This window comes from Chamaea fasciata, unplaced genomic scaffold (genome assembly GCF_029207755.1).
Source record: "Chamaea fasciata isolate MVZ Bird 193981 ecotype frontalis unplaced genomic scaffold, bChaFas1.0.hap1 SCAF_41, whole genome shotgun sequence".
Classification (NCBI taxonomy): Eukaryota; Metazoa; Chordata; class Aves; order Passeriformes; family Sylviidae; genus Chamaea; species Chamaea fasciata.
The window spans coordinates 210,288-234,289 of NW_027094126.1; the positions used below are offsets into that span (position 1 = coordinate 210,288).

General features: G+C 66.3%; 3 protein-coding genes across 8 annotated transcripts; 1 reads left to right on the forward strand and 2 right to left on the reverse strand.

The window, feature by feature from the left end:
- Positions 1 to 434: 434 nt before the first annotated feature.
- On the reverse strand, positions 435 to 5,014 carry NEMP1 (nuclear envelope integral membrane protein 1). Of its 2 annotated transcripts, XM_066207464.1 has the most exons (11): positions 4,361 to 4,713; positions 4,186 to 4,278; positions 3,881 to 4,091; positions 3,583 to 3,655; positions 3,359 to 3,452; positions 3,102 to 3,216; positions 2,885 to 2,930; positions 2,705 to 2,793; positions 2,037 to 2,210; positions 1,604 to 1,815; positions 435 to 1,160 (listed from the first exon to the last, which is right to left on the reverse strand). In XM_066207464.1, exons 1-11 carry the CDS (start codon positions 4,436 to 4,438, stop codon positions 891 to 893), a joined length of 1,455 nt encoding a protein of 484 aa, XP_066063561.1. In that variant the 5' UTR covers positions 4,439 to 4,713; the 3' UTR covers positions 435 to 890. The 2 variants fall into 2 exon arrangements, with proteins under 2 accessions (XP_066063561.1, XP_066063562.1); XM_066207465.1 differs by lacking the exon at positions 4,361 to 4,713 and adding an exon at positions 4,867 to 5,014 and having other exon boundaries at positions 1,073 to 1,160; positions 2,705 to 2,930; positions 4,186 to 4,307.
- A 1,761-nt stretch (positions 5,015 to 6,775) lies between these two features.
- On the forward strand, positions 6,776 to 11,277 carry NAB2 (NGFI-A binding protein 2). Of its 4 annotated transcripts, none has more exons than XM_066207470.1 (7): positions 6,776 to 6,939; positions 7,942 to 8,743; positions 8,962 to 9,095; positions 9,569 to 9,620; positions 9,769 to 9,901; positions 9,988 to 10,188; positions 10,300 to 11,277. In XM_066207470.1, the coding sequence occupies exons 2-7, from the start codon at positions 7,949 to 7,951 to the stop codon at positions 10,392 to 10,394; spliced, it is 1,410 nt and encodes a 469-aa protein (XP_066063567.1). In that variant the 5' UTR covers positions 6,776 to 6,939; positions 7,942 to 7,948; the 3' UTR covers positions 10,395 to 11,277. The 4 variants fall into 4 exon arrangements, with proteins under 4 accessions (XP_066063567.1, XP_066063566.1, XP_066063569.1 ...); XM_066207469.1 differs by lacking the exon at positions 6,776 to 6,939 and adding an exon at positions 7,618 to 7,635; XM_066207472.1 differs by lacking the exon at positions 6,776 to 6,939 and having other exon boundaries at positions 7,741 to 8,743.
- Positions 11,213 to 21,324, reverse strand: STAT6 (signal transducer and activator of transcription 6). Of its 2 annotated transcripts, XM_066207429.1 has the most exons (21): positions 21,215 to 21,324; positions 18,727 to 19,000; positions 17,825 to 17,954; positions 17,606 to 17,744; positions 15,965 to 16,048; positions 15,575 to 15,879; positions 15,341 to 15,472; positions 15,053 to 15,241; positions 14,894 to 14,981; positions 14,670 to 14,792; positions 14,451 to 14,543; positions 14,101 to 14,307; positions 13,930 to 14,024; positions 13,699 to 13,835; positions 13,441 to 13,587; positions 13,188 to 13,257; positions 12,790 to 12,915; positions 12,604 to 12,705; positions 12,438 to 12,503; positions 12,040 to 12,186; positions 11,213 to 11,961 (listed from the first exon to the last, which is right to left on the reverse strand). In XM_066207429.1, the coding sequence occupies exons 3-21, from the start codon at positions 17,938 to 17,940 to the stop codon at positions 11,778 to 11,780; spliced, it is 2,550 nt and encodes an 849-aa protein (XP_066063526.1). In that variant the 5' UTR covers positions 17,941 to 17,954; positions 18,727 to 19,000; positions 21,215 to 21,324; the 3' UTR covers positions 11,213 to 11,777. The 2 variants fall into 2 exon arrangements, with proteins under 2 accessions (XP_066063526.1, XP_066063527.1); XM_066207430.1 differs by lacking the exon at positions 18,727 to 19,000.
- Positions 21,325 to 24,002: the final 2,678 nt, after the last annotated feature.

The following is a 24,002-nucleotide window of genomic DNA, read 5'->3' on the forward strand; positions in this document are numbered from 1 at the left end:
CAGGGCACTCCCCCAGAGCTCGCAGATGGGGGAACTGAGGCACCAAGGAGCAGCCGGTGGGGATCGATGCCGAGTGCCGCCGGCTACAGCCCCTGCTCGGCCGCTGTGTGCCTTCCCCACCCGGCAGCTCAGAGCAGGAACAAGGAGGGAAAATCCTGGAGCCGAGCAAACAAAGGGAGCTTCCTCTGCTGAGCTGCGGGAAACGGGCAAGGTACAAGCCTGGAGAACGGGGACTCAGGGATGCTCGATGGAGGACACCTGTCCCCAAGGGGAGACACCTGGTCCCAGCCCAGCCTGAGGCCACGGTAGATCCTGCCACAGGGACTGTGTCACCCAGGGGCTGTTGTGTCCCCACACACCATCCCCAGCAGAAAGACCTCCCACAGGTGGCTGAGCCCTGGGGTCACAGCGGGACGAACAAATGAAGCTCGGGACCTAAAAAATACATCTTTATTAAAAATATAATCAGTCATTCACTATGCTGCAGGTGGGGGGGTGGAGTAACAGAGTCTGCTCACGCCTGAGCAGGGAGGAAAGTGCAGCGAGGGCTGGGGAGCAAAGGGACAGACCTGGGATTGGGACAAATGGATGGCAGAAACTCCAGGTGAGGTAGGGGCTGGGCTGGGGGTCCCCAGGGCAGCTGAGACACTGCGAGGAGGTGAGGGCAGTTATTGCTTAGGAAATTGCATAGATTGGGGTGGCCCCTCCAGCTTTGCTTTGGCAGAGCTCCCCAGGCAGCACTGGGAGTTGGAACATCGGTGGGGTCACCCTCAGTCCCTGCCCGCACCCACTGGGAGAGGAGTAACAGCAGAAGGGCAGTGAGGCAGGGAGGAAGCACATCCACTCTCATCCTCAGCTCTGGCACGGGGAGAGGGGGCTGAGCACAGCCTCTACCCCAACATCACATTCAGGGGCAGCCAGCAGACCCTGAGGCTCCACAGCTCCATCAGGGAAGCCCTGAAGTTTTTGGTATCCACACGGGATTGAAGCCAAGGCAGAGGTGTGGCCCGACCAGCTGGAGCCCTCTGATATATTTGTAACAGGAAGAAGAGCAGCAGGTCACAGGCAGCTCCCTCATCACGGCTCCAGGCAGGTGCTGAGCACACAGGTACCAGCGGGACAGGTCCAAAGTTCCTCTCGTGTGTGTCACCCTCAGGCACCTGCACAGGAGATGGAGGGGAAGGTCCATCCCCACCCCAGGCTGTCCAGTGTCCAGCCAGGGGAAAGGGGCTCCTGTCTGCAGCCCACAGCTGTGGCACTGAGGGATGGAGCAGGATGAGCACCCAGGTTTGGGAGAGGGTCCCTGTCCCGGGGGTGCCACCCTGGGAGCTCACAAACACCCACTGCAAAAGTTGGGGTGGGTCCAAGCTGCATCCAGGACCAGGCGGCCTCCCAGCCTGGGGGGGCTCCCATGTGTCCCACGCCCCCAACACCCAGAGCTGTGCTGACAACAGCATTCACACCTCAGGGAGGAGCTGCAGGGGAAGGGAGGTCAGCCCCCCTTTTCTCCCTGTCAGAGGGGGTCCATCCCCACAAGGACCATCCCCACCATGCCTGGAGCAGCCCAGCGATGGTTCTGCACCTTGGCCCCAAGGCAGCTGACCTCACTGGACATCCAGGTGGTTGTGGGGCAGGGAATCACTCCTGTGATTCCCAGCAAAGGAGTAACTGATGTTTTTCTCCTCTTCGTCATCATCATCATCCTCCTCGAAGAGCTCCTCGTCAATGGAGAGACTTGCCAGGCCGAACTCCCGCTCGTGGGCTGACACCTCGTTGGGGGTGACGTGGGAAGCACCAGCCACAAAGTCAGCAAACCTGGGAGAAGACATGGAGCAGCACGTTGGGCAGGTGTGTCCAGTGCCTCTGGAGAGGCCCTGACACACACAGGTAAAGCATTTTGGTGCTGGGACCTGGTGTTATCCATCCTTTTCCTTAGAGACAGAGACCACAGATGTGTGTCTCTATCTCTAAGGACAGAGGTGACAGCACACAGGGACACAGGGTGGCCACCCCAAGCTTGCTGACAGGGATGTTACCTTTTGGGAGACTGGATGCGGGACACGGTGGTCCAGGCAGAGAATTCGGGGCTCTGGCAGACACTCCGCAGCTCTGCCAGGGCCTTTTGGGTCTCCACCTCGCCCTGGAGCCGATATTCCTCCTCTGACAGCAGCCGAGGGGGGGTCGGGCCCAGCTTGGAACTCTGCAGCCTCCTGCCGGGGGGGCAACACAAGTTAATGCCTGCCTGGATGGGCTGGGAGCAGCTCCCAGAGCAGGAACTCTAAGGCAAGACCAGATCCTGAGGCAGGACCACCTCCCAAAACAGGAAATCTGGGGCAGGACCAGCTCCTGGGGCAGGAACCCTGAGCAGGAGCAGCTCCAGAGGCCAGACCAGCTCCTGGAACGTGAATCTCTGGAGCAGAACCAGTTTCTGAGACATGAATCCCCAGGGCAGCCCGAGCTCCCAGGACAGGACCAGCTCCTGGGCCAGCTGGCAGTGAGGAAAGTGGAACACCCCCCTCTAGCCTCTGCTCCTTGCTCCCAAGGACCCTCTCCTGCACCAGTCCCAGGGGAAAAAGGGCAGAGTTACCCACCCCACTCCCAAACCCCAATGAAAACAACCCAGTTCTGTGCCACAGGCTCCATCCAGCAGCTCATCCCACCCCAGCTGGGAGCTGCGAGCAAGCTGGAATGCCACAGGCCTCACCGGTAGGCAGCGAAGGCCCATTGCAGGGGGTAATCCAAATTCTTGGTGCAGACAGCGACGAGCACCAGGGCCAGGGCGATGGGGTGGATCTGGATGCCCGAATACATCAGCAGCAGCCCCAGGAGCTGCAGGGCCCAGGAGAGGAGGTTGATGCTGCGCTCGTTCTCCAAGGGGCCGTACCTGTAGCACACGGCGAAGCTCAGGAGGCCCACGAAGAGCAGGTAACCTGTGGGGCAGCACAGGAATTGGGGGCTCTGTGAGGATGAGGGGGAACCTGACACCACCCCCCAGGAGCACCAGCAGGGACAGGGAGCCTCAGCATTGCCCCCCAGCACGTTCCAGCTCCGTTAGGAGATGTTCACCTGGCGAAATGGTGAATCCCAGAGCTCCCACCTACCCAACAGGTACTGCCAGTAGAACTTGCAGATCTCCCTCAGGTTCTTGAAGATCAGCTGGAGCAGGTACAGGGAGAAGGACCAACCTCCGACCAGCAGGAAGTACACAGGGCTTTTCTGGGGGAGCACAGGGGGGTTGCAGGCAGGCCATGGATGCCTCTCACAGGTGCTGAGCTGCTCTGCACCAAACCCAGTCCATCCCAGTCCAGGTATGGAAAGGGCTACAAGGCCTCTGACCCCCTCAAGACATGACACCTACCTTGGGCATGACCTTGGACATCATGTAGACGAGGACAAGCAGCGAGGCCAACAAACCAACACTGATCCCAGCTGAGTAGTAGAAGATTTGGCTCCTGCAATGATCACCACAGGGAATCAACCGCAGAAGGTGTTTTATGGATACCTGTGCACAAACACCCCCACCCAGGAGCCACAGGGCATTGCCCACCTGCCCCAGCCCCGTGGGGAAAGGAGGGGGCTCACCTGCTCAGTGTGTCCCCACAGAAAAACAACAGCAGGCCCAGGGAGAAGACAAGGAACAGCTTAGGATCAAAGCCTGGAAAGAAAATGAATCCCAGTGGAGAGGGGCACGGCGGGAAGCTAGGACACAAGGACAGGGGATGGGGCAGCATCCAGGTGAACTTCCAAGCGCCCCAAATTCCTTCTGCATCCCAGATTCCCTTCCTGAGCGAGGAACAGGTCCTTGGATCACGAGCTGCCCTGTGCTGCTGTCCCCTGGGCAGCCCCAGGCCCCCCTTGCCCCACTGGGGAGGGGACGTACGTCGGAAGAGGACGACCGTGTAGTTGGTGCCGGGCTCCAGCAGCTCCACCTTGAGGCAGGTTTTGTTGCTGTAGAGATCCACGTCGATGCTGGTGTCGTTGAGCTTCCCCCTCAGGAGGGAGAACACCGCGTTCCACAGGCTGAACTTCTCCAGCTCCTCCTCGCTGTCCACCTGGGTGACGCGGATCATCCGGTTGCTGGTGACGCGGATCTGCGGGAAAGCCGGGGGGGGGAATGGATGGATGGAGGGGCAGGGAGGATCTGCTGCTGCCTCCTCCTCCTCCTCCTCCTCCTGCCCCTGTCACCTGTGTTCTGGTCCAGATGTCGTTCCATTGCGGGACACGCGTGTTGTTGTAGCAGAAGCGTCGGGATTCCCTGCACTCAAACGTGTGGCTGTCCTGGAGCGGGATGATGGAATCCTTGGTGCCTGGGAAGTGCACAGGGAGGGCTTCAAGCCCTGCTGCCCTCTGCTTCACTCACCAAACCCTTTCCCTCCCCGGGGATCCTCCACTTAGGCATATTCCCCACGATCCTTCGGCTGTTATCCTTGGAATACATCCTCTGGTTCTTCTTCGGGATAACCCCATGCCCTGGGCTGAGGGGATCAGCACAAGCCCATCCCTGTGTCTCTTCTAAATCGACTCCTAGTTCCAAAATCCGACCTCAGGGACATAAATCCGAGGGTGTCTCTGGCATGCACTCGCCTCCCGAGGTGAAGAGGTTCCCGAATCGCACGGGAAGCTCGATCGTACCGTGGGATCGGGACAGCGGGACACGAAATCCCGGTCCCACCGGGCCGCACCGACCCCCTGAGCGTGGAGACCCCGGGAAGGGCTCAGAGGGTTCCCTGGGGGCGCTGGGGGTCTCTCAGCGGGCACCAGACAGATCCCCGTGGCCCAGGCCGCTGGTCCCATTGTCCCGCCATGCTGCCCCGGGGGCTGTCGCCGCCGCGCTCCCCACCATGACTCCCCCCGGTCCCCGCGCACCTGTGCCTTCCAGGGGAAGGAAGGACAGGAACACCAACAGCACCAGCAGCACGGGCGGTCCCGGGAGCCGCCGCCGCCACCCCGGAGCCGGTTTCATCCCTCCCGCCGCGGCTGCGCCGGCCACTTCCGCTTCCGACTGGCTCGGCCGCGGAGAAGCACCCACAGCCAATAGGAGAGACGCTCGTCGAGGTTTGTCGTCGATTGACGGCTGACTTATCCTATCAAAAGTTACCTCCTAGCTCGCTCCCGCCCTCTGCTGCATACCAAGTTGATTGACAGTATATTTAACCGATCAGCAATGCGCATGCAGGAAGCAGCCGTGTTCCGGCCCCCGGTTACCACGGTGACCAACATGCCCCGCCCCACAATTCGCCCAACAGCCACGCCTCGCTCCGGTAACGGCTCTGATAGACACGCCCCTCGACCAATCAGAGCGCAGGCCTGACCGGCCACACCCTCCACCCCTCGTATATCCCGTGTGATTGACAACCGCCTCCGCCTATCAGGGCGCGACCTCGCGTTGTTTGTGTGAATGGGTCACGCGTGGGCGGCGCGCAGCTCCCGCCCCTCGTCCCTCCCGCCCCTCCCCCGGCAGCCGAACCCGCGGCTGTCCGGGGCCCCGCGACCCCACGGCCCCGCCGGGGCTCTGCCAAGGCGGACGTGGCACGAGGGTCACCGGTGACACCCGAGGGTGTCCCGCATCCCACGGGAGAGAGGGCAGCTCGGTTCGGCTGGGGGGCTCCGGTTCACCCCGCTGCCGGCACCGTCGATCCCCTCGCAGCGAGGCTCCCCCAGCTCCGGGAACGGGGTGCCGCCCTCCGCGTGGGTCCCTCCCCGTGGGGCGGTGGCCGCCCGTGGGCGGGCAGCGGGGAGCGGGCTCGGGCGGCCCCCCCGCTCCCCCTCCGCGGGCCGTGGGCGGCGGAGCCGGGAAGCGGCGGGGCCGTGGGCGGAGGATGTGCGTCAGCCGGGGGCAGCGCCGGGGCTGGGAACGGCCCCGCCGCGCCGGACGCTTGGTCGTGGAGGGGGGAGGGGGGCGGGACAGGGGCGGTGGGAAGGGGGGTGAACCGGGAGGGTTGGGGCAGGACCCCCGCCATGGGGACCGTGCCCGTGCGGGATCGCCCGGCTGCTCCCCCGGCAGCTCCGGGGATGTGCCCCGGACACCGGCACGGCTCCCCCCGGCCAGGATCGCGCGTGGGCGGCTCTGGCCCCACGCCAGGCGCCGGCCGCGGTATAAATAGCGCCGAGCCACCCGGACCGGGGTGTGGGCCGTGACACCCCCCCCGCCTCTCCCTCCCACGGAAGGGACCCCGGTGCTGCGGGCGAGGGGCTTCAGCATCCCCCCAGCCCAGCCGAGAAACCTCCGTCCGCTCCCGTTCTCGCTGCTCCGGGGCGCCGCTGGGGTGCTCACCCCAAAGCCTATCGATGGCAGCGTATGCGTGCCGGTGACACCCAGTGCCCGCCCTTCGCAAGGGCTCCGGCACCGGGGGGGACTGCCGAGACAGCGGTGCCGGTACCCGGAGCATCCCCGCGCCCCGTCAGGTTGTCACCGAACCCGGGGATGCTGCGAGCGCTGCCCGCGGGACCTCCGCGATTCAGGGTGTCCAACACCGAGCACCGTGTCCCCTTCGGGGGGTTCTGCCTCTCCCACGGACCCCCCCGTGCAACGCGTGTCCTGCCGGGGCTGCAGGACCCCCGATGCCGCTGTGCGGGGCGCCGCTCCCGCTCCCCTCCCGCTGCTCCGGTGCCGGGGGGGAAAGAAGCGGGGCCGGTGCTGCCGCCCCCGCCGCTGTCCCCCCCCCCCCCGCGCTCGGCGGGGGCGGCAGCCGCGGGATCCGCCCCCGGGGCCTCCCACGCGCGGCGCAGCCGGGGCCGCTGCTATTTCACGGTCCCGCCCGTGTGGGCGGCGCGCAGAGCGGCGCGGCGCGGCGGAGGGAGCGCGCCCGGCCCGGCCGCGGGACCCCCGAGCCCCGGCACCCCCCGGACCCCCGGCTAGAGCCGGCCCCGGAGCCCCCCCGCCCCTCCCCGGCCGCCCGGCGGGGCGGGCGGAGCGGACGGAGGCGGTTCCAGGCGGCGGTGAGCAAGCGGCGGGCGGCGGGAGGGGACGGGGCACCGGGGGGCACCGGGCAGGGCGGGAGTCTCGGCGGACGGTGGCCATGGTGGGACTGGGGGGACCGTAGGGGGACGGAGCAGCGAGGGACACCGGGCAGGGCGGGGGGCCCACGGGGTGTTGGCCACGGGGCTCCGGGCGGGTCCGAGGCGCCGGGATGCACGGGGAGAGGATGGTCCCGATGGGACCGGGGGCACCGCGGCACCGGGGGGTACCGGGCGGGGTAGGGGGCTCGTGGGGGGATGGCTTCGATGGGACCGTGGGAACACAAAGGGACCGTGGGGACGGCGGGGGGATGGGACACCGGGGGTCACCGGGCAGGGCACAGAGCCCGGGGAAGGGGTGACCCTGGTGGGTCTGGGAGGAATGGGGGGGGGGGGGGGGTGGAGCACAGGGTGGGTTTGGGGCACTGGAGGGCACGAAGCAGGTGCAGGGAGGCTGGGGGAGGATGGCCCTGGTGGGACCGGGGTGGAGATGGGGGCACCGAGCGGGGCGGGGTCACCAGGGAAGGATGGCCGTGATGGGATCCAGGGGACCACAGGGGAACAGGGCACGGGCAGGGCGGGGGGCCTGGGGGATGCTGGCCACGGTGAGATCGGCACTGGCACATCATCCCTGGGGATGGGGGGGCTGAGGGAAGCCCCCCGTGTGTCCTGCCCCATGTGAGAACCTGGTGTGGAGGGGGCTGGAGGGGTGGGCAGAGACTGGGCACAGCCTAGGGTAGAGGGTGGAGGCTGGGATGGGGGTGACCCCACTCATGTCCAGGGGCTGTGGCTGCAGGGACTGTCCCAGCCTGGAGCACATGGGTGGGACTAGGTGCCCCCGTGGGGTTTAGGGACACTGGAACACCCACACATGGGAGTGCTCCATCTGCCCTTTACCCCCAGGCCCAAGGGTGGGGAGGGGGTTTCTCCTGCACGTCCGTCCATCCTGTTGGTGAGTCCGCCTGTCCTCTGTCCACCCCACAGGCTCGCCATGGCCCTGCCCCGCACGCTGGGGGAGCTGCAGCTGTACCGGGTGCTGCAACGCGCTAACCTGCTGGGCTACTATGAGACCTTCATCCAGCAAGGGGGGGACGACGTGCAGCAGCTCTGCGAGGCGGGCGAGGAGGAGTTCCTGGAGATCATGGCGCTGGTGGGCATGGCCACCAAGCCCCTCCACGTCCGCCGCCTCCAGAAGGCCCTGCGCGAGTGGGCCTCCAACCCGGGGCTCTTCAGCCAGCCCGTCTCGGCTGTCCCGGTCAGCAGCATCCCGCTCTTCAAGCTCTCTGAGACTGGGGGGCGCAAGGCGCTCAGCAACGGGCACGCCAGCCCCGGCGAGGCGGCGGGCAAGGGGAGTGGCAGTGCTGGGACGCCCCCGGCTCGCAGCCCCACGGAGTCAGGGGAGAAGCTGTCACCGTCAGCGGCTCCACCGTGGCCGGGAAGGAGCACCCCCGAGTCGGAGGGTGGTGGGGATGAGGAACCGGGGGTTCCTCCCTTCTCCCCGGGCGGGAGCAGCGGGGAGCAGGCGGTGGGCACGGAGCTGGAGCCGGAGTTGGCACGGACGGTGGTGGAGAGCGTGGAGCGGCTGCTGCAGAGCTGCCCCCGGGGCGGCGAGGCCGAGCTGCGGGCGCTGATGAAGCTCAACAAGAAGCTGGCCAAGGCTGTGGGGCACATCTTCCAGCTGGAGGATGGTGACCGGCAGAAGGAGGAGGAAATCCGCCGGCACAGCGCGATCTATGGCCGCGGCGAGGCCCGGCGCCGTGAGGGCAAGCAGCTCACCCTGCACGAGGTGGGCTCCGTGCTTGAAGTTCCTGAGATGTGCTGGGTTGGGACAGGGACCGGGGCAGCTCTGAGGGTGCGCGTGGGTTGGGATTCGAGCTCTGCTCCCACGCAGGTGGCATCTGCCAGCCTGGATCTGGCGTTGCCTTAGCCGAGGGTCGTGTGGGCGCTGCTGTCCCGTGGGCGCTGCCATCCCTGTCCCCACTCACGCATCATCTCTGCCCCCAGCTCATCATCAACGAGGCGGCCGCCCAGTTCTGCCTGCGGGACAACTCGCTGCTGCTGCGGCGCGTCGAGCTCTTCTCGCTGTCACGACAGGTCGCACGGGAGAGCACCTACCTGTCCTCGCTCAAGGTCGCCAGGTGAGCCCAGACCTGGGAAACGCCCACTTTGTAGGCCTGGGGGGGCCTGGGTGTCACCCCCTTGCACCCCGGGAGCTGCACCGTGATCCAGCACTTCTGGATGGGGCCAGGACCCTGCGGCCCCCAGTTCCCCTTTGCCTGCGTGGGTGGTTTCTGCCTGACCTCGGAGCGTGGGAGGTGGGGGGGATGGGAATGACGGGGATGCCAGGCGTGGGGGGGGATGCCAGGCAGCAAAGGGATGCCGCTGGGGATACCCCATCTCTTGCCTGCATCCCCAAAACCCCCTGCCCACCGTGCCAGGGCTGCCTTTTCCCTTTGCTTTCCAGCTGCTTCCCTCTTTTTCCACCCCCAATTCTATCTGTGCCAGAAGCCCAGCTTCGCTGGCAGTGCCCTGCCTGGTGGCTTGGCTCACGGCGTGGGGCCTTGCTGTGGCCACCCCCACGGGGCCTGACACAGCCCCTTTCCACCCCCAGGGCCCATCCCGAGGACGGCGGTGCCATTGTGGCTAAGCGGCTCAAGCAGGAGGTGGGTGCAGGTGCAGGAGAGCGTGTGCAGGTGTGCACACCTGTGAGCGTGGGTGTGACGGCGCAACGTGCCCGGGGCTGCCCATGCCAGCTGGGGCTGATGGGGGTGGGTGGCGCAGGGGACCTGCTCACCTGTGTCCTCCTGGCAGGCGGGAGAGCAGAGCCGCCCTGAGCTCCTGGCACTGCCGGTGGGGCTGGAGCCCCCCGGGGCCGGCTACCGAGCCAGCTTGGAGGAGGACACGGGCAGCCTCTCCGGGGAGAGCCTCGACGGCCACTTGCAGGGTGAGTGGGGGTCCCTCCTCTTCCCGGGGGGCTGGTGGTGGCCGTTCCCCGGCCCCTCGCGCTGACTGTCGCCCCTCTCTCGGCAGCGGCGGGGGCCTGTCCCCGGCTGACCCCTCCGCCCGCTGCGGCCCCGGACGTGCCCCTCGGCCTCGCCCCCCACGGGCTCTGGAGCCGCCACATCCTCCAGCAGACGCTGATGGACGAGGGGCTGCGCCTGGCCCGGCTGGTCTCGCACGAGCGCGTGGGGCGGCTCAGCCCCTGCCTGCCGGGGAAGCCCCCGGGACCAGGTGAGCCCCCGCGGGGCCGGGGGGGCTTTGCCGTGGGCAGGGGTCAGGGCGGCGCCGCTGCTTTCTCCTATGGCATCGTGGCCTGACGCCATCTCCGTGTTCTCCCCACAGAGTTCGAGGACGGGCTGGCAGAACGGGGTCCTGCGGCCCCCCCAGACCCCCCTCGGGGCACCATCAAGGTGGAGCAGGAGACCAGCAGGCAGTGAGGCCCCTGTAGCGCCCCCGCCACCATTAACGAAGCAATAACGTGCTGGGGGACGGGTGCGGCGGAGCTCCGGGCCCGGGGAGCTTGGGGGGGGGGTCTCAGCCACAGCCCCCCCCGGCCCCCTCCCGTCCCACACCGACGCTCTGGTTACCTCAGCCGCGGCGGGATGCGACTCCCCGCAGCAGCAATACCCTCATCCCGCTCGGCTCCGCGCCCCCGCCGCCCCTCAGGGCTGGGGAGCCCTCGATGGACTGGAGCCCCCTGTACAGCCACCCTCCCCCCCGGTGCTGACCGTCCCCCCCCCCCGGCCCCGTCACCGAGCGGGGACAGACGCGTCGCACTGTGCGCTCCCACGTCAGCGCTGCCGCCCACGCCGGGCACACGGTCCCCCCCCACCCGCAGCGCCCACGCACCAGCCGCCAGCCCCCTCCCCGCAGCACGTGCCAGCTCACTGTGCACCCCCCTCCACCCTGAGACCCCTCCCCAGCACCGCATCGGCTGTAAATACCCCCCCCCCCCCGCAGCCCCCGCACGCACCCCCCCCCCGCACCCCTATACCTGCGTGTGCTTCAAGCATGGTCCCTGTGCCGGGGGGTGTCACACGTGCCATGGGGTGTCACCCCCTCCCAGCACGACGCAGGCGGCGTTTGACGGGCACTGGGGAGGTGCTGTTCCCCCCCCCCCCGCCCCAAAACCCTCGGGGTTCCTCCTCCTTCCCCCCCCTCCCCATTCCTACAAGCCGTGCCCAGCCCCGGGGTTCCCCCCCCCCCCCCCCGTTAGGACTGTGTGGTGTCTTTTTAGAGCATTAGCGACTCTTCCTTTGTACCGTGTACAGTAGATTATTTATTTTGTTATTTTGGAATAAAACTTTATTTTATGGCTTATCTTCCTGCCCCCTGCTCCAGCGCAGAGGTTGGGGGGGGGGGGGGAACAGCTCAAAACCCCAAAGCAAGCGCTGACTGCGGGGGTGCACGGGGACCGTGTTCCCCTCCATGGGGTCCCGGTGTTCCCCCCCGCCGGGCACCGGGCTGGCACCTCCGCCCCGGCGCCGTTCGCGCTGCCGCCTCCCGCCCCCGCGGTGACTCATCCCGGCGGCGTGGGCTGGGGGCACCGCGTGCGGCTGCCGGTGCCCCCCACGCAGGACGGGGCCCCTGCGCCTGCACCCCCTCACCCGCGGACCCCCGGCAGCGGCGGGGGCGGGCGGCAATGCACGGAGGAAAGGGGGGGGGGGCGGGGGGTTACCCCAAATCCCCCCAACCCCGCCTTTCCCAGCTGGAGTTTCCACCCCTGCAAGAGTCGTATCAAGTCCATGAACCCAGGCAAGGCTGGGAGGGAGTGAAGGGGGGGGGGTCCCAGTCCGATGCCGCCCCCCTCAGTAGCCCCCTCATGCGTGTCTCGGCCGGATGCTGTCATCCCACCGTGCCTCCTGGCCCAGCCCCCAGGAGGACAGGCTGGAATTGGGGTACCCGCCGTGCTGCGGGAGGGCCGCGAAGGTGGGCAACAGGGGCACGTCCTGCAGGAGCTGGTCCAAGTCCGAGGCTGATGACTGCTCCATGCTGGGCGACACCCTGGGGACAGAGGCAGCGGGGTGACCGGGGAGGCTCACTGGGAGGGGCTTCCCCCTGCTGCCCCCTCCCCGTGCTTACCACCGCGGGGAGCTCTGCAGCGACGCGTCCTCCACGGCCTGGAACGGGGTCAGCTCGGCCATCTCCTCGTCCTGCGGCTCCGCAGAGGGACCCGCGGGCAGCAGCTGCGAGACGTCTCCAGACATGTACTGGTTGGGCATGAAGGGTCTGGGGGGGTAGCAAAGAATGGTGTAGACCCTGCCCCCCAGGGCACTCACCAGCCCCAAGGTATTGGGGGGGTACTGCTTGGTTTGTGGGGGGCTGCCGTGGGGCTCCTCCTCCTGGGAGCACAGGACAGCAGAGCACGGGGAGCACTGGTCAGCTGGGGATGGCCACTGCAGGTCAGCCAGCCCGGGGCTGCGGGGGGAAAAGGGGTGCAGGGCAGGGTGCCCCTCTTTCACCTGTGTGCCAGGTCTTACCCGGGGGGCCTGAAGGCAGGGTCCTGGCAGTGGGACAGCGAAGGAGGCGAGAGAATCTGTGATGGGCTGTGGGGAGCAGGAGCACTCAGAGAGGGGGGAACACCCCCAAAACCTGCTGGGGTGTGGAGGGGTGTCCACCGTGCCCCCCACCCTGCCCCACTCCTACCTGTGGAAGGGGGAGGTGAGCCTTTCAGGGACCATCATCATGTTGCTCTCAACCGTGGGGTAGCCTGCGGGCATAGGCTGGGGGCAGAATGGAGTGGGGGGGCTGCAGTGCACACACAGAGAGGTTTAGATTGAGGGGGGGCCTCTGCCACAGCCCCCACCCCATGCCCCACAGCAGGGCACTCACCAGATGGGGGCCAGCAGTGGCTGCAGACTCTCAGGGCGCAGCTCGTGCTGCAGCATGGGCAGGCTGAACATTGGTGTCTGGGGGGCCTCGGGGGGGGCCCCCATGGTGCTTGGAGGCTGCTGGTCCCTGCAAAAGCACACGGTCCCCATCAGCACTGCCAGGTCCAGGCTCCAAAGGGGGATTTATGCCTGTGGGTGCTGGGGGGCAGGTGGGGAGGTGCACAGACGTGCCCCAGTGCAGCTTAGGGGCTCACAGGGGGCTCTTGGCTCTCCAGCACAGCTCTGTTCTTCCCAGTCAGGGGTTTCCCTGCCCAGGGGGATGTTCAGGCTGGCCAAGGGTCTGTGCAAACCCTGGCCCATGTGCACACGCCTCCAGCACAGACATGGCCTCGCACCCACCTTTCGCTTTCCACAGTCATCTTGATGGCAGTGGAGACATAGCCCCGGCCGTCCTTGCCTGTCTGCTCCTCTGCTCAGGGAGGAGAAGCACCCATGAGCCATCACCCCCACTATGCCCTGCCAACCATCTTTGCCAGCTCCAGTTGCCCCTGCAAGCCCTGGGGCCACTGGGGTGAGACCCAAGACCCGCCCCTGCAGCACTGCTGGGGTGCAGAGGGGCAGCCCAGGGCCCATCCCAGCCCTCCCCACTCACTGTTGTAGTGACTCCCAAACGCCTGGTCCTTGGGGGTGTTGGGGTAGAGGTTACGGAGCTGCACCAGGTCCCGGATCCTGTCGCCGAGGGAGCGGATGGACAGGTCCTTGGCAGAGAAGGGCTGAATGTTTTCCACCTGGCTGGAACCTGAGTGAGGGGAAACACGTCACTGGATTCCAGTGCTGGTTCCCTTAACAGCCCACAGCTCCTGGCAGGGAGGATTCCCCCTGCACCGCACAGCACCTGACCCCGCCTCACCGTCCTTGCCCCGCATGACGTAAGCGATGGTGACACCCCCGATCTCGGAGTCGCTGAAGCGGAGCAGGAAGGTCCCATCCGGCTCTATGCTCAGCAGTTTGCACACATACTGCTTGCTGATGAAACCCATGATGAGCCTGGAGGGGTGGACAGGTGGGGAACAGGGATCAGGACTACCCAGGGCGGTGGGGTGGGATCAGCACCCCCAAAGCCCAGCCCCAGGGCACCCACCTGTCTGACCAGTAACTTTTGAGGCATCTCTTGGTGAGGTCCAGGACTCCATCAAACCACTGCCAGAAGGTGAATCCCCGCCCAGGGAGGATCTCCTGAGGCAGAGAGAGGCCATGAGGCTCCCCATGGCCACACTGGCCCCTGCCCACCCTGGCCAGCCCTCCCAGTCACCTTGTTGAACTGGGCCCAGGAGACGTGGCGGTTCTGGAAGTCCTCGGGCCTGGCGCTGTGGTCATTGAAGATCTTCTGGGCCAGGAAGAAGTAATGCTCCTTGAGGAGCCCCTTGGTGGTCTGCACCTCTGCCATGAACTTCAGGTTCAGGGTGTCACACATCTTTTCCCAGGGCACCCGCTCGGCCACCACGAAGGGCACCCGCTCCTGTGGCCGGGCAGGGGGTCATCAGGACGGGACGCTCACCACGTCCCACCCCTGGGCTCCTGCTCTCCCCTGCACTGTTCTCCCCCTCCACACCCCAGTCAACCCCAGTTTCCAGCTCCTTCCCTCCAGCTCGTGGCACTCACAATGTCGGAGAAGGCGTTATCCCACAGCACAGTGGCTTTGGCATTGTTGTCCTGGTTCCCGTGGACGATGACAACGATGGGCAGAGACAGGACCTGGGGGCAGAGACTGGCCCTGAGCCAAGCGTGGTGTTGCCCTGCGACTGTCCCAGTGCAGCACAGGCGTCCCACAGGGGAAGGCTCAGCACACCCAGCCCCATCCCATGGGAGAGGAGCTGGTACCTGGAGGTGGATGGAGATGTTGCTGGGAGTCAAGGTGACGTTAGTGCTGAACAGGACAGCGCATTTCTCCTCTGTCACTGACTCGGAGCCCTTCCGCTCACAGCGCTTGATCTTCTTCAGCAGCTGGGGATGGAGAGCTGAGCATCCCCAGCCTCAGGAGCCCCAAAAACCCAAGGGAGCCCCCAGCACAGCCCTCAGCCCAGCCCCTCACTGGTGGCACTCACCACGTTCTTGAAGTTGGCGCAGCAGGTTCCGCTGGTAGGGTTGGTCTCCAGGGCCACCGTGTTGTGCAAGATCTCCCCCGTGCTCTCACTGGGTGGAGCAGGGGGTCAGGGGGGGAAAGGCAGTGGAGAAGCCCCCCTGGCCCCACACCCACTGCTCACCTGAGAGTATTGCTGTAGTTGCTGAGCTCCAGCTCCCGTGCCTGCTTCTCTGTCACCATGTCAGCCCTCACCATGTAGGGCTTGGGCGCTGCCTTCAGCAGCTGCGGGCCCAGCAGGAACCGGACGCTTGCCTGGAACTTGGTCTGGGTCTTCAGCACCTGCGGGGGCTGCTTCTCCACCAGGAAGGAGCTGAGGGACAAAGGGACACCGTGGCACTTGGCACAATGTCCTGCCAGCCCCTGCAGACCCACCTGAACCCCTGGGCACCACAGCCTCTGGGCCTGTTACCTCTTGACCAGGCTGGACAACACCTCGTTGAGGCGCTCCAGGAGCCGGGGCAGCAGCTCAGGCCCCAGCTCTGTGCTCGCCGCCATCACCTGCTGCTGCAGCTGGAAGTAAACCTCGACCAGGCTCTCACACCTGGGGAAAGGGGGACCCTCAGTACTGCACCCTCATTCACCCAGAGCCCCTCGGGCCAGCAGGAGCAGCAGGAGACTGCCCAGGGTCCCCCAGCCCCCTCACCTCTTCTGCAGCGGTGCCAGATTCTCCTCAAAAATGGCCCCATTCCCTGCCAGCTGCTGTTGTCTCTTCCAGATCTGGATCCTCTTCAGGACCTGCTGTTTGGCTGCCTCCAGCTCCTTCACAGCCTCCAGGATGAGGGTGGGCAGCTCCCTGGGGGCCATGGGGCTCTGCACGGCCCCGTCCCGCCCTGGCCCCTCCTCCTGGAGCGCCTTGATCTCACGGACTCGGTGCTGCAGCCGCTGCAGTCCCAGGCCGAACTTCAGCTCCTCCTGCCGCCGGTGGAAGCTGAGCGGCAGGTGGTGGTCCTGGGGCAGAGCAGAGCGGGGTCAGCGGGGGCTGGGGCTGGTCCTGCACCTCGGGGTGCCCGGGAGGGGGGCAGGGAGCACCCACCCGTTTGAGCACGGCCGCCTTCTCGCCCTCCAGGATGGCTCTCATGACGGCCACCAGCCGCAGCGGGTCCCGACGGAAGGTGTTCTGGGGGGACACAAAGGGGGGGTGTCAGGGGGGGACAGTTCACGTGCCCCCTGTCCCTGGCCCCCTCCCACCCCAGCCCCTTCCCACAACACCCGGCCAAGGCAATTCGGGGGTTCCACTGAGCTGATTTCCAGCTTCAAAACCACTTTAAATGGTGCACAGAATCACGGAATATCTGGAGTTGGAGGGAACAGCAGGATAATCAGCTCCAGCTTCATCTTTTTGTATAAAAAGTAGAAGAATCAACTTCAATTTGAAAAAAAAAAAAAAAAAAAGAAATCCAAACTTTAAGAAATTCTCCATTCCCGTGAGCATTTGCTCCAGCCTCCAGCCTGACACCTGGGGGAGACTCTCCCAGCTGCCCTGGGTGGATCAATGTTTCCTACTGAAAACAGGGAGAGGAATTCCCCTGCTGGCTCCAGCTCCCGTGTCCCGTGCCAGCTCCTCCGGCCTTCACGCATTTCCCAAATTAGCTACTTCCCAAAACAGCAGCAGAAACACGGCGGGGGGAACGGCTGATGACGTGCTTGGTGGGTTTCTGTGCCGGTGGGAGCTCCAGTGCGGGGGTCTGGATGCAGCACTGGTAGCCCCGTGGGCTCTTCCAGGGAAAATGTGGGATTCAGGGGATGAGAGGCTCAGGTTTGGCTCCCACCTGCACGCCCAACCCTGTGGATGCCCATCCTGGGGGTCACCTGGCTCCCACTGCCCACAGCAGCACTGAGAGCAGGGAACAGGCATGGAGAAATGAGGATTTGGTGTTCTGGGATGAGGGGATGGAGGGAGGAAGGAGGAGGGAACACAGGAGGGCTGCTCTGGTTCAACATTTTAAATAATAAAAATTCCCTAAGCTGAAACATCTGCTTGTTTCTTACAGCAAAAAGCAACAGTCTTATTTTGGAAAGTCACCCTGCTCCCCAGAAGTTGTGACTAAAGCTGATCCCTTCCCAAATGCCGCATATTAAAAAGGTCTGTTACCAAAAAAGCAGAGTTTTTAACTAGAACGGGGCTCTGGGAGTGAGCCCTGCTCAGCTCTGGTGCTCTGAGCTCTGCTGGCCAGAGGGGATAAATCAAGAGGGTTGGGAAAGGGACAGAGCAATTCCAACAGCCTTGATAAGAGAAAGTACCAAAAATGAAACCCAGAGCTCACGGCAGGAGGAAACACAGCCTCACACGGACTGGAGGAAGGAGAAATCAAACACTCGAGCAGAAAATGGGGAACATCTGGTGAGACCGCCCTCAGGTGCCAACAGCTGGGGGCGAGTGGGGCCACGGGGGCCCAGGGGCTCAGGAGGGTCCCACAGGATCATTTCAGGGGAGATACGGCAGCTCCCTGTGGGCTACTGGGCTGCAGAACCCAGGTCAGCCCCGGGATGCAAACAAACCCCCTCTGTCCTCTGGAACACCCCAAAAACCCAATCGCTGAGTCCACTCATTGCTCACAAGCCTGGAAAAGGGTGTCACACGGGGGTCATCCTAAGGCATTGAGCCCTTCCAGCATAAAATAATCAAGTTTTCCTGGGAGCCGGTTGCAATCCCAGCCCCAGGGTCCCTGTGCACCTCGATGCTGTTGACTTGCTGCAGGATCTGGCACTGCTGCCCATCGCTGCCGGCAACGCTGCGGAGTTTCTCCAGCATGGCCGAGAGCATCCCGTTGGCCATGCTGCTGCAGAAGGCGTCTGAACCATTGATGAACTCCCTGGAGAGGGGAAAAGTTGGGAGAATGTGTGACCCCCAGCCCCGTGCTGTTCTGGGGAGGAAGGGTCCCGGGAGACTCACCAGGGCTGGTTCTCCAGCCACTCGGCCAGGAGACAGCGCAGGCTCCATGGAAATTCTGTGGAGAGGCCGCTGAACTCCTCCGGTGGCATGTGGGACACGAGGTTCCAGAGGGACATCTTGGAGCAGTCACCTGTGGACAAACAGGAGAGAGGATGGGAGCAGGGCCACCGGAGCAGCCCCCCAGCCCAGCCCTGGGGGGTTGAGAGCTGAGAGCCCCTCAGGGAGGAGGCAAGAGCTGCTGCTTGTCCTTCCACGTCTGAACCTGCTGCTTCACTGGGCTGGGGCTGCTGGGGAGGAGAAGAAGGAGGAGTGGGAAGCGTGATCCAGGATCATCCTCTTGGGCAATCCTGGGCGGGTTGGCAGCCCACTTATGCCTCAGTTTCCCGCATCTCCGGAGAACCCCTGCTCCTTCTGCCCAAAGGGATGGGCGAGTGCTGCTGGACTTGGCATAGGAGAGCTGTGAGAGCCGGAAGAGTGTGAAACCCTCCGGGAGTGGGAGAAGTGTGAACTCCTCCAAGCTTGGTGAGGCCGTTCCACCGGGGTGATCCCAGTGAGGTGGCTTGGCTGTCCCCCAAAACTTCCTCAGGTGTCCCCTTCAAGGAGACCCCCTTCCCCAGCCGGCCCTCACGCTCAGTGGGCTCGAGAAGTCCAGGAAAGCAGGAAGAGGACTGGAATGAGGCGCTAGATAGGGAACTCCACTCGCAATACCCGGCCTGGGGGCTCACGGCCCCACCGCACCCGGAGATGGGGGTTGGAACCCCGACATTCCCACCCCGTTCCCTCAGCGCTGCCCGCGCCTCTTCCCGACAGCTCCCGCCCTTCCTCCCGCCACGCTCGCAGCCTGCGGCCCCGCCGCAGCCCCGCGGGCCCGGCCGGCCAGGGGGGTCCCCGGGCAGACACACCTCGCTGCCGGTTCCGCCGGCCCCGCCCGGGGCCAAGGCCCGATCCCGCGGCGGATCCCGCAGCGTCGGCCTCTCACGGCCCAGCCGAAGGGCCGGGGCACCGGCGGGGACCCCCGGCCGGCGCGGGCCTGGCCCGCCGTGCCCTCAGGCGAACAGGCGAGCGCGGAGCCGCCTCACGTCCCGAGTCCCCGCGGGCAGCGCTCCCCACGGGCCTGGGCCGCGCGGAGCCGCCGAAGGCGCAGGGCGGAGGTGGAGCTGAGAGACTCGGAGAGCCCTGCGAGGGGAAGGAAGCCAGCGTCACTGGGCAACGTCGCAGCCGGAGCAAACAAACGCCCGCGGCCTGCCCCGAGCCGTGCAGCGGGAGCACCCCGGGGTGGCGGCGGTGCGGCCCCCCTGGGCTCATCAGCCCTCACGGAGCCCCCTGTGCCACCCCTGTAAGGGACCAACCATGGTGGCTGGAAGGCTTGATGCCATCCAGAAATTCTTTTGCTTTCGACTTCATGCTGCCCCGCAGCAAGCAGATCCAGGGGATGAGGCTACTCCGAGGGGTCAATGCCCGGTGCGAAACGCACGCAACAACTCTGGGAATGCTGCTGGGCTTTCCCCCACAGTCCCAGTGGGATCTTGACAGGAGGGGAAAAACAGCCTTTCCTTTTGCCACTCTCAAGGTTAATACCCATCCTCCTGCCCCATTAAACCTGTATTTCTGCTTAGCCCTGGGAGGCAGCTGCTGGCTGGAAGCGCCAACCTGGAGCGTAAGCCTTAAGCCAGGCAAGCCTGGATCTGCTGAGAGTCAGCAGGAGAAGCTGTGCTGCTCCCTCCTCCCACAGCCCAGGAGGAGCTCATGGCAGGGACATGCCTGTCCCCTGCTGGAATCAGTCACAGAAGTTCCTTCAGCCCAGCCGTGCCCTGAATCCTTCCCACCCTAATTTCCACGTTTCCCTCTTCTCCTCCTTCTGCAGAAGAGCTTTTCCCAGTGCCCTCCTGGGGTCAACATCCCATGGGGACGCTCCTCCAGGTGACATCCGGGAAGCCGAGATCGCAAGGACACAGCTGAGTTGTGGCCGGGGAAACCGGCGGGACATGGGGCAGGTTATGGCACCCGGGGAAAGGGAGCAGCCACTCCACACCAGCTCCCCCTCCCCAAACCCCCTCAGTGCAGCCACTTTTGCTTCCTCCTCCACCCGAGGGGCTTTGCCTCCTTGTGGGGCTGGGGTCTCCCCGACGAGAAGGTGGCTCAGGAGGAGCCCAGACACGGGAGGGGGCTCAGGGACCTCCACACTCTCAGTATGGCCTTTGTGCTTTCTCACTCAACAGGAAACCCTGTCCCCAAGCCGTACACTCCCCGTCTCTTTCCCTGTCCCGAGGTGCCGTACATCCCACAGATGTTACTCATTAACTAGCAGCCCTTCCTGGCAGCTAACCGCAGCCCCCCACCCTCGGGGCGGCTGTGTCGGGGGGACAGGGACAGATCCTACCCCTGGCCATGTCCCTGCTGTCCTCTGCGATCTCCCAGCCTGGTGCAGGTGGGTCCCTCTGCACCCCCCTCACCCTGCGGGGCACCTCAGAGCACACTCCCTATCCTGCCAGCAGATTCCCCGGGGCTTTCGCAAGGACAGATGTTCCGAGGTTTTCCAAATGCTATGGACACTCGGACTTCTCTCTGACTCTGCCCTCGCTGGGAAGAGCCCGAGGGACATCGCAGCCCCTCAGCGTGCCCCAGTTTCCCCAGGGTGCTGGGGACGCCACTGCTGCCAGCGTTCTCCAGCCGCGGCCAGAACACAGAACACCGTGGGACACTGGTGACAGTGCCATGGGGAGGTCACCCACATGTTGGAGGCGGGGCTGCCCACTGCTGACCACTCGGGGAGTGAAAGTTCCTCCGGTGCGTAGGCAGAGGAGCGGGCCTTCCCAGCCGACCCAGCCCAGGATGACTCACGGCTCGGGGAGTCCGGGCTGGATTCAATGCCGCTCCCGTCCCAGGAACTCGCTGTTCGGGTCCACCGGAGGGACGGGGGAAGGAGTCTTCCTTTGCCCCACGCACCCCCCGTCCCCAAACATCGCCATGCCAGGAGAGTGGGGTGCCAGGAGAGCTGGGTGCCATCCTCTGCACCCACCCAGCAGCGGGTGCTCTGGACTTAGGGTCGAGCTAGGCTGCGTTTCCACCCGGGCGGCCGATGCAGCCTCGGCGCCACCGGTCCCGGAGCCCCTTCCCCAGCCCATCCCCAAACACCTCACTGAGGGGCTGACAGTCGCTTCGCTCCCCCTCACAGGCCCCGCTCAACCTGTCACATGTCGCACTGCCCACCCCCGGAGCAGGGTGGTGCCCCTGGACAGCCGTCCAGCCCCGGGCAGCCTCCGCCCCTGGAATACCCCGGCGGAGCCCCGTTCCCTCCCCGGCTCCCAGTTCGGTGCCCCTGCACGAGTTCCGGGCCGGGGCGGGAGGTGCCAAGCAGCGGCAGAGTCCCCGGTCCCGTCCCCTGGTTACCTGGCGAGAGCAGCCGCGGGCAGGGGGCGGCCGGTCCGGCCGGTCCCCGCGGCCCCTCGTTCACTCGCTAGCGGCGGCGGGCGCGGCCGGTCTCCGCGGCGGCCCCGCTCCGCCGGGAAACGCCGAGCGCAGGAAGGGGGAGGAGACGCGCGAGCGGAGGGATGGGAGGACACCGGGACCGGGATCAGCCTCGGCAGGACCGGGGACTCCCGGACGCCCGCACCGAGGGGCCGCGGCACCCAGCAGCTCCGCGTCCGTCCCATATCAGCCCCCGCCCACTCGTGACACCACTCTTGCCCCGTATCTCCCCATTCCTGTCCCCGATCACGATCGCACTCTTAACCCATATTCCACTCGTGACCGCACTTCTGCCCCACTCAGCCCCCACCCACGCACTGCTCGCACCCACGCGTGTCCCCCCGCCCCATCTGTGACACCCACTCCTGTCCCTACTCCTGCTCTAATCAGGTCCCTCTTTGTTGCCCTTCCAAGCCCCCCGCCCAACACCGTGGGTGCCCCCCGCGCATTACCGCGGGTGTTCTCGCCCCGGGTCAGCCCCGGTTCCGTGGCCCCGCCATTCCCGGGTGTACCGGGCCGGTCTGTTGATTCCGGGCTGCACCTTCACCTCTCGGTTTGAACCCCGGTCCCCTTCCTGGGGTCCGAGCCCGTGACTGGTCCCGGGCTGTGCCTGCCTCTGCCTGCGTCCTCCGGTACAGAGCCGAGGACGGGAGAGGGGGCACTGAAAAGGGGTGCTCGTTGCTTGGGTGGGGGGCTTGCTGCTGCACGGGGATACCCCCCCCCCCCCCCGTTCCGAGACTTTCCTTCGGTCGCTGAGACCCCCGCGTCCACCGGAGCGGAGGGGCAGCACCGGGCAGGGCTACCTCGGGGCCGCCAGGGGGCGCTGCCGCACCGCCGGTGCCACCGGGGCGAACCGGGGGATGCGGGACCGGTGCTGCCAGGGCTGTGGGGGTGCGGTACCGGGGCTGGGGCAGGGCCGCGGGGTCCCCGCATTCCCCCCGGCTCCTCCCGCCGTGGCGCCGGTGAACTCTCCGTGCTGCCATTTCGAGCATCAAACGCGTCCGCGGGCCCCGTGAGCGCGGCTCGCTCTCTGCGTACCGGGACACCTCGGGGGGGCCGGACACCCGCCGGGGCTGTTCGGGACTGGGAAGGGGCTTCCCGGCCTCCCTACGCCCCCGCCCAGGGCGGCACCGCGCGAGGAGGGGGCTGTGGAGCGCTGGCCGGGACCCACGCGTGGAAGGAATCAGAATCTCTCTCGCTCCCCGGGTCGTGTGCGACGTTTGGGGACTCTGGGGGAATGGGGGGTACAGAGCCTGCCCCCAGAACCCCTCCAGCCCACCGGGTTACACCGCGCTCCTGCAGGGGCGGTGTCCCGGGAACATCTGGACCTTCTCCCGAACATCTGGCGCCACAGCAGCCTGAATCACCCTCCCCCCCGCAGCTGCCTGACCGGGGTGGGGCGGAGCAGGCGTGTGACATAATTAAAAAAACATATGACATCACGAGGAGGGGTCGCATGGTGCCTGATGACGGTGCCGGCACCGTTGCCCATCCCCTGCCCCGGGCCCTCGCAGGCAGCGGAGTGGCCAGTGGATGACGTAACGGCTCTGGCTCTGACGTCACGGTTCTCAGTCAAAGCCGAAGTTGGGTGAGTGACGGCCGGCCTTGCGGACGACGGGACCCCCATGATGGGGGTCCGCTGTTCTGGCTCCCCGGCCCTGAGCCCTGCTCCCACTGCCCCGATGGGACGGCTGGGGGGACGGCGAGCGTCCTGTGCCCTGGGGGGTGACGAGGGACCCCCTGCCTTGTGGGGACAGTTAGAGAACCACTACCCTCGGACATAGTGAGGGTCCTGCTGCCCTGGGGGAACGATCAGGGTCCCACCACCCTTGGGGTGGTGATGGTTTTGCTGTCCTGGGAGAACTGCAAGGCTCCTGTTGCCTTTGGGGATGGCGAAGGGCTCACTGCCCTGGGGGACAGTGAAGGTCCTGCCGCCCTGAGAGGGCTGCCCTTGGGGATGATGAGGGTCCTGCTGTCTCGTCCGTCTCTGACCCGCAGCCGGTACCGTGTGCCGGTGGAGGGGAACTGGGCCGCCCCCGCATCTGGGCGGAATGGGGACCACCACAGCAGGGACGGGCCGGGGGCTGGAGTGGCATCTCGGGCCGGTACCGCGTGTGGGCGCAGGACCCGCAGCGCTGTATCGGTACCACACCGGCCCCGGCCCCGGCCCCGGCCCCGACCCCGGTCCCCTTCTCGTACCATACTGACACCGATACCGGCACCGCATCCCTGCCTGTACATTATTGACACCGACACCGGAGCCCTGCCCGCACCATACCGAGACAGATACCGGTACCGACACCGGACCCCTGCCCGGACCCTGTCCCCGCCCACACCCACCGGGGGGCGCAGCCCGGGTACCGCACGCGCATGCGCGTAGGACCCCCCCCCCCAACGCCACGCGCGTGTCCCCCCCCTCCCCGTTCCCGTCCGCGGCGGCGGCGGCGGCTCGAGCCCGGTGACGTCAGGCGGGCGGCGGCGCGCGCTCCATCTCCCCCCCCCCATCACCGCCCTCCCTCCGCCGCGGCGGCGGCGCGCGCAGACCCCCCCCCCCCCCAACCCCATCCCCCGCCGCCCCCCGGCCCCGCCGCCGCCGCCCAGCCCGGAGGGTCCGCCCGCCCCCCGACCCGGCCCGGCCCGGCCGCCGGCCCGCCCCCGCCCGCCCCCCGCGGATGTCGGTGCGCGGGCCCGGGACGCGCCGCCCCACGGG

Excerpts from the sequence above, each read along its gene's own strand:
- NEMP1 (XM_066207464.1), bottom strand. The coding sequence starts at position 4,438 with ATGTATTCCAAGGATAACAGCCGAAGGATCGTGGGGAATATGCCTAAG. Across the intron at positions 3,453-3,582 it reads TGTGGGGACACACTGAGCAG|GAGCCAAATCTTCTACTACT; the intron begins GTGAGCCCCCTC and ends TGATCATTGCAG. Across the intron at positions 1,161-1,603 it reads CCACCTGGATGTCCAGTGAG|GTGCCTGAGGGTGACACACA; the intron begins GTCAGCTGCCTT and ends TCTCCTGTGCAG.
- NAB2 (XM_066207472.1), top strand. The coding sequence starts at position 7,829 with ATGGGAGTGCTCCATCTGCCCTTTACCCCCAGGCCCAAGGGTGGGGAG. Across the intron at positions 8,744-8,961 it reads AGCAGCTCACCCTGCACGAG|CTCATCATCAACGAGGCGGC; the intron begins GTGGGCTCCGTG and ends CTCTGCCCCCAG. Across the intron at positions 10,189-10,299 it reads GGGGAAGCCCCCGGGACCAG|AGTTCGAGGACGGGCTGGCA; the intron begins GTGAGCCCCCGC and ends TTCTCCCCACAG.
- STAT6 (XM_066207430.1), bottom strand. The coding sequence starts at position 17,940 with ATGTCCCTCTGGAACCTCGTGTCCCACATGCCACCGGAGGAGTTCAGC. Across the intron at positions 15,242-15,340 it reads TTGTCCAGCCTGGTCAAGAG|CTCCTTCCTGGTGGAGAAGC; the intron begins GTAACAGGCCCA and ends TTTGTCCCTCAG. Across the intron at positions 14,544-14,669 it reads ACATCTCCATCCACCTCCAG|GTCCTGTCTCTGCCCATCGT; the intron begins GTACCAGCTCCT and ends CTCTGCCCCCAG.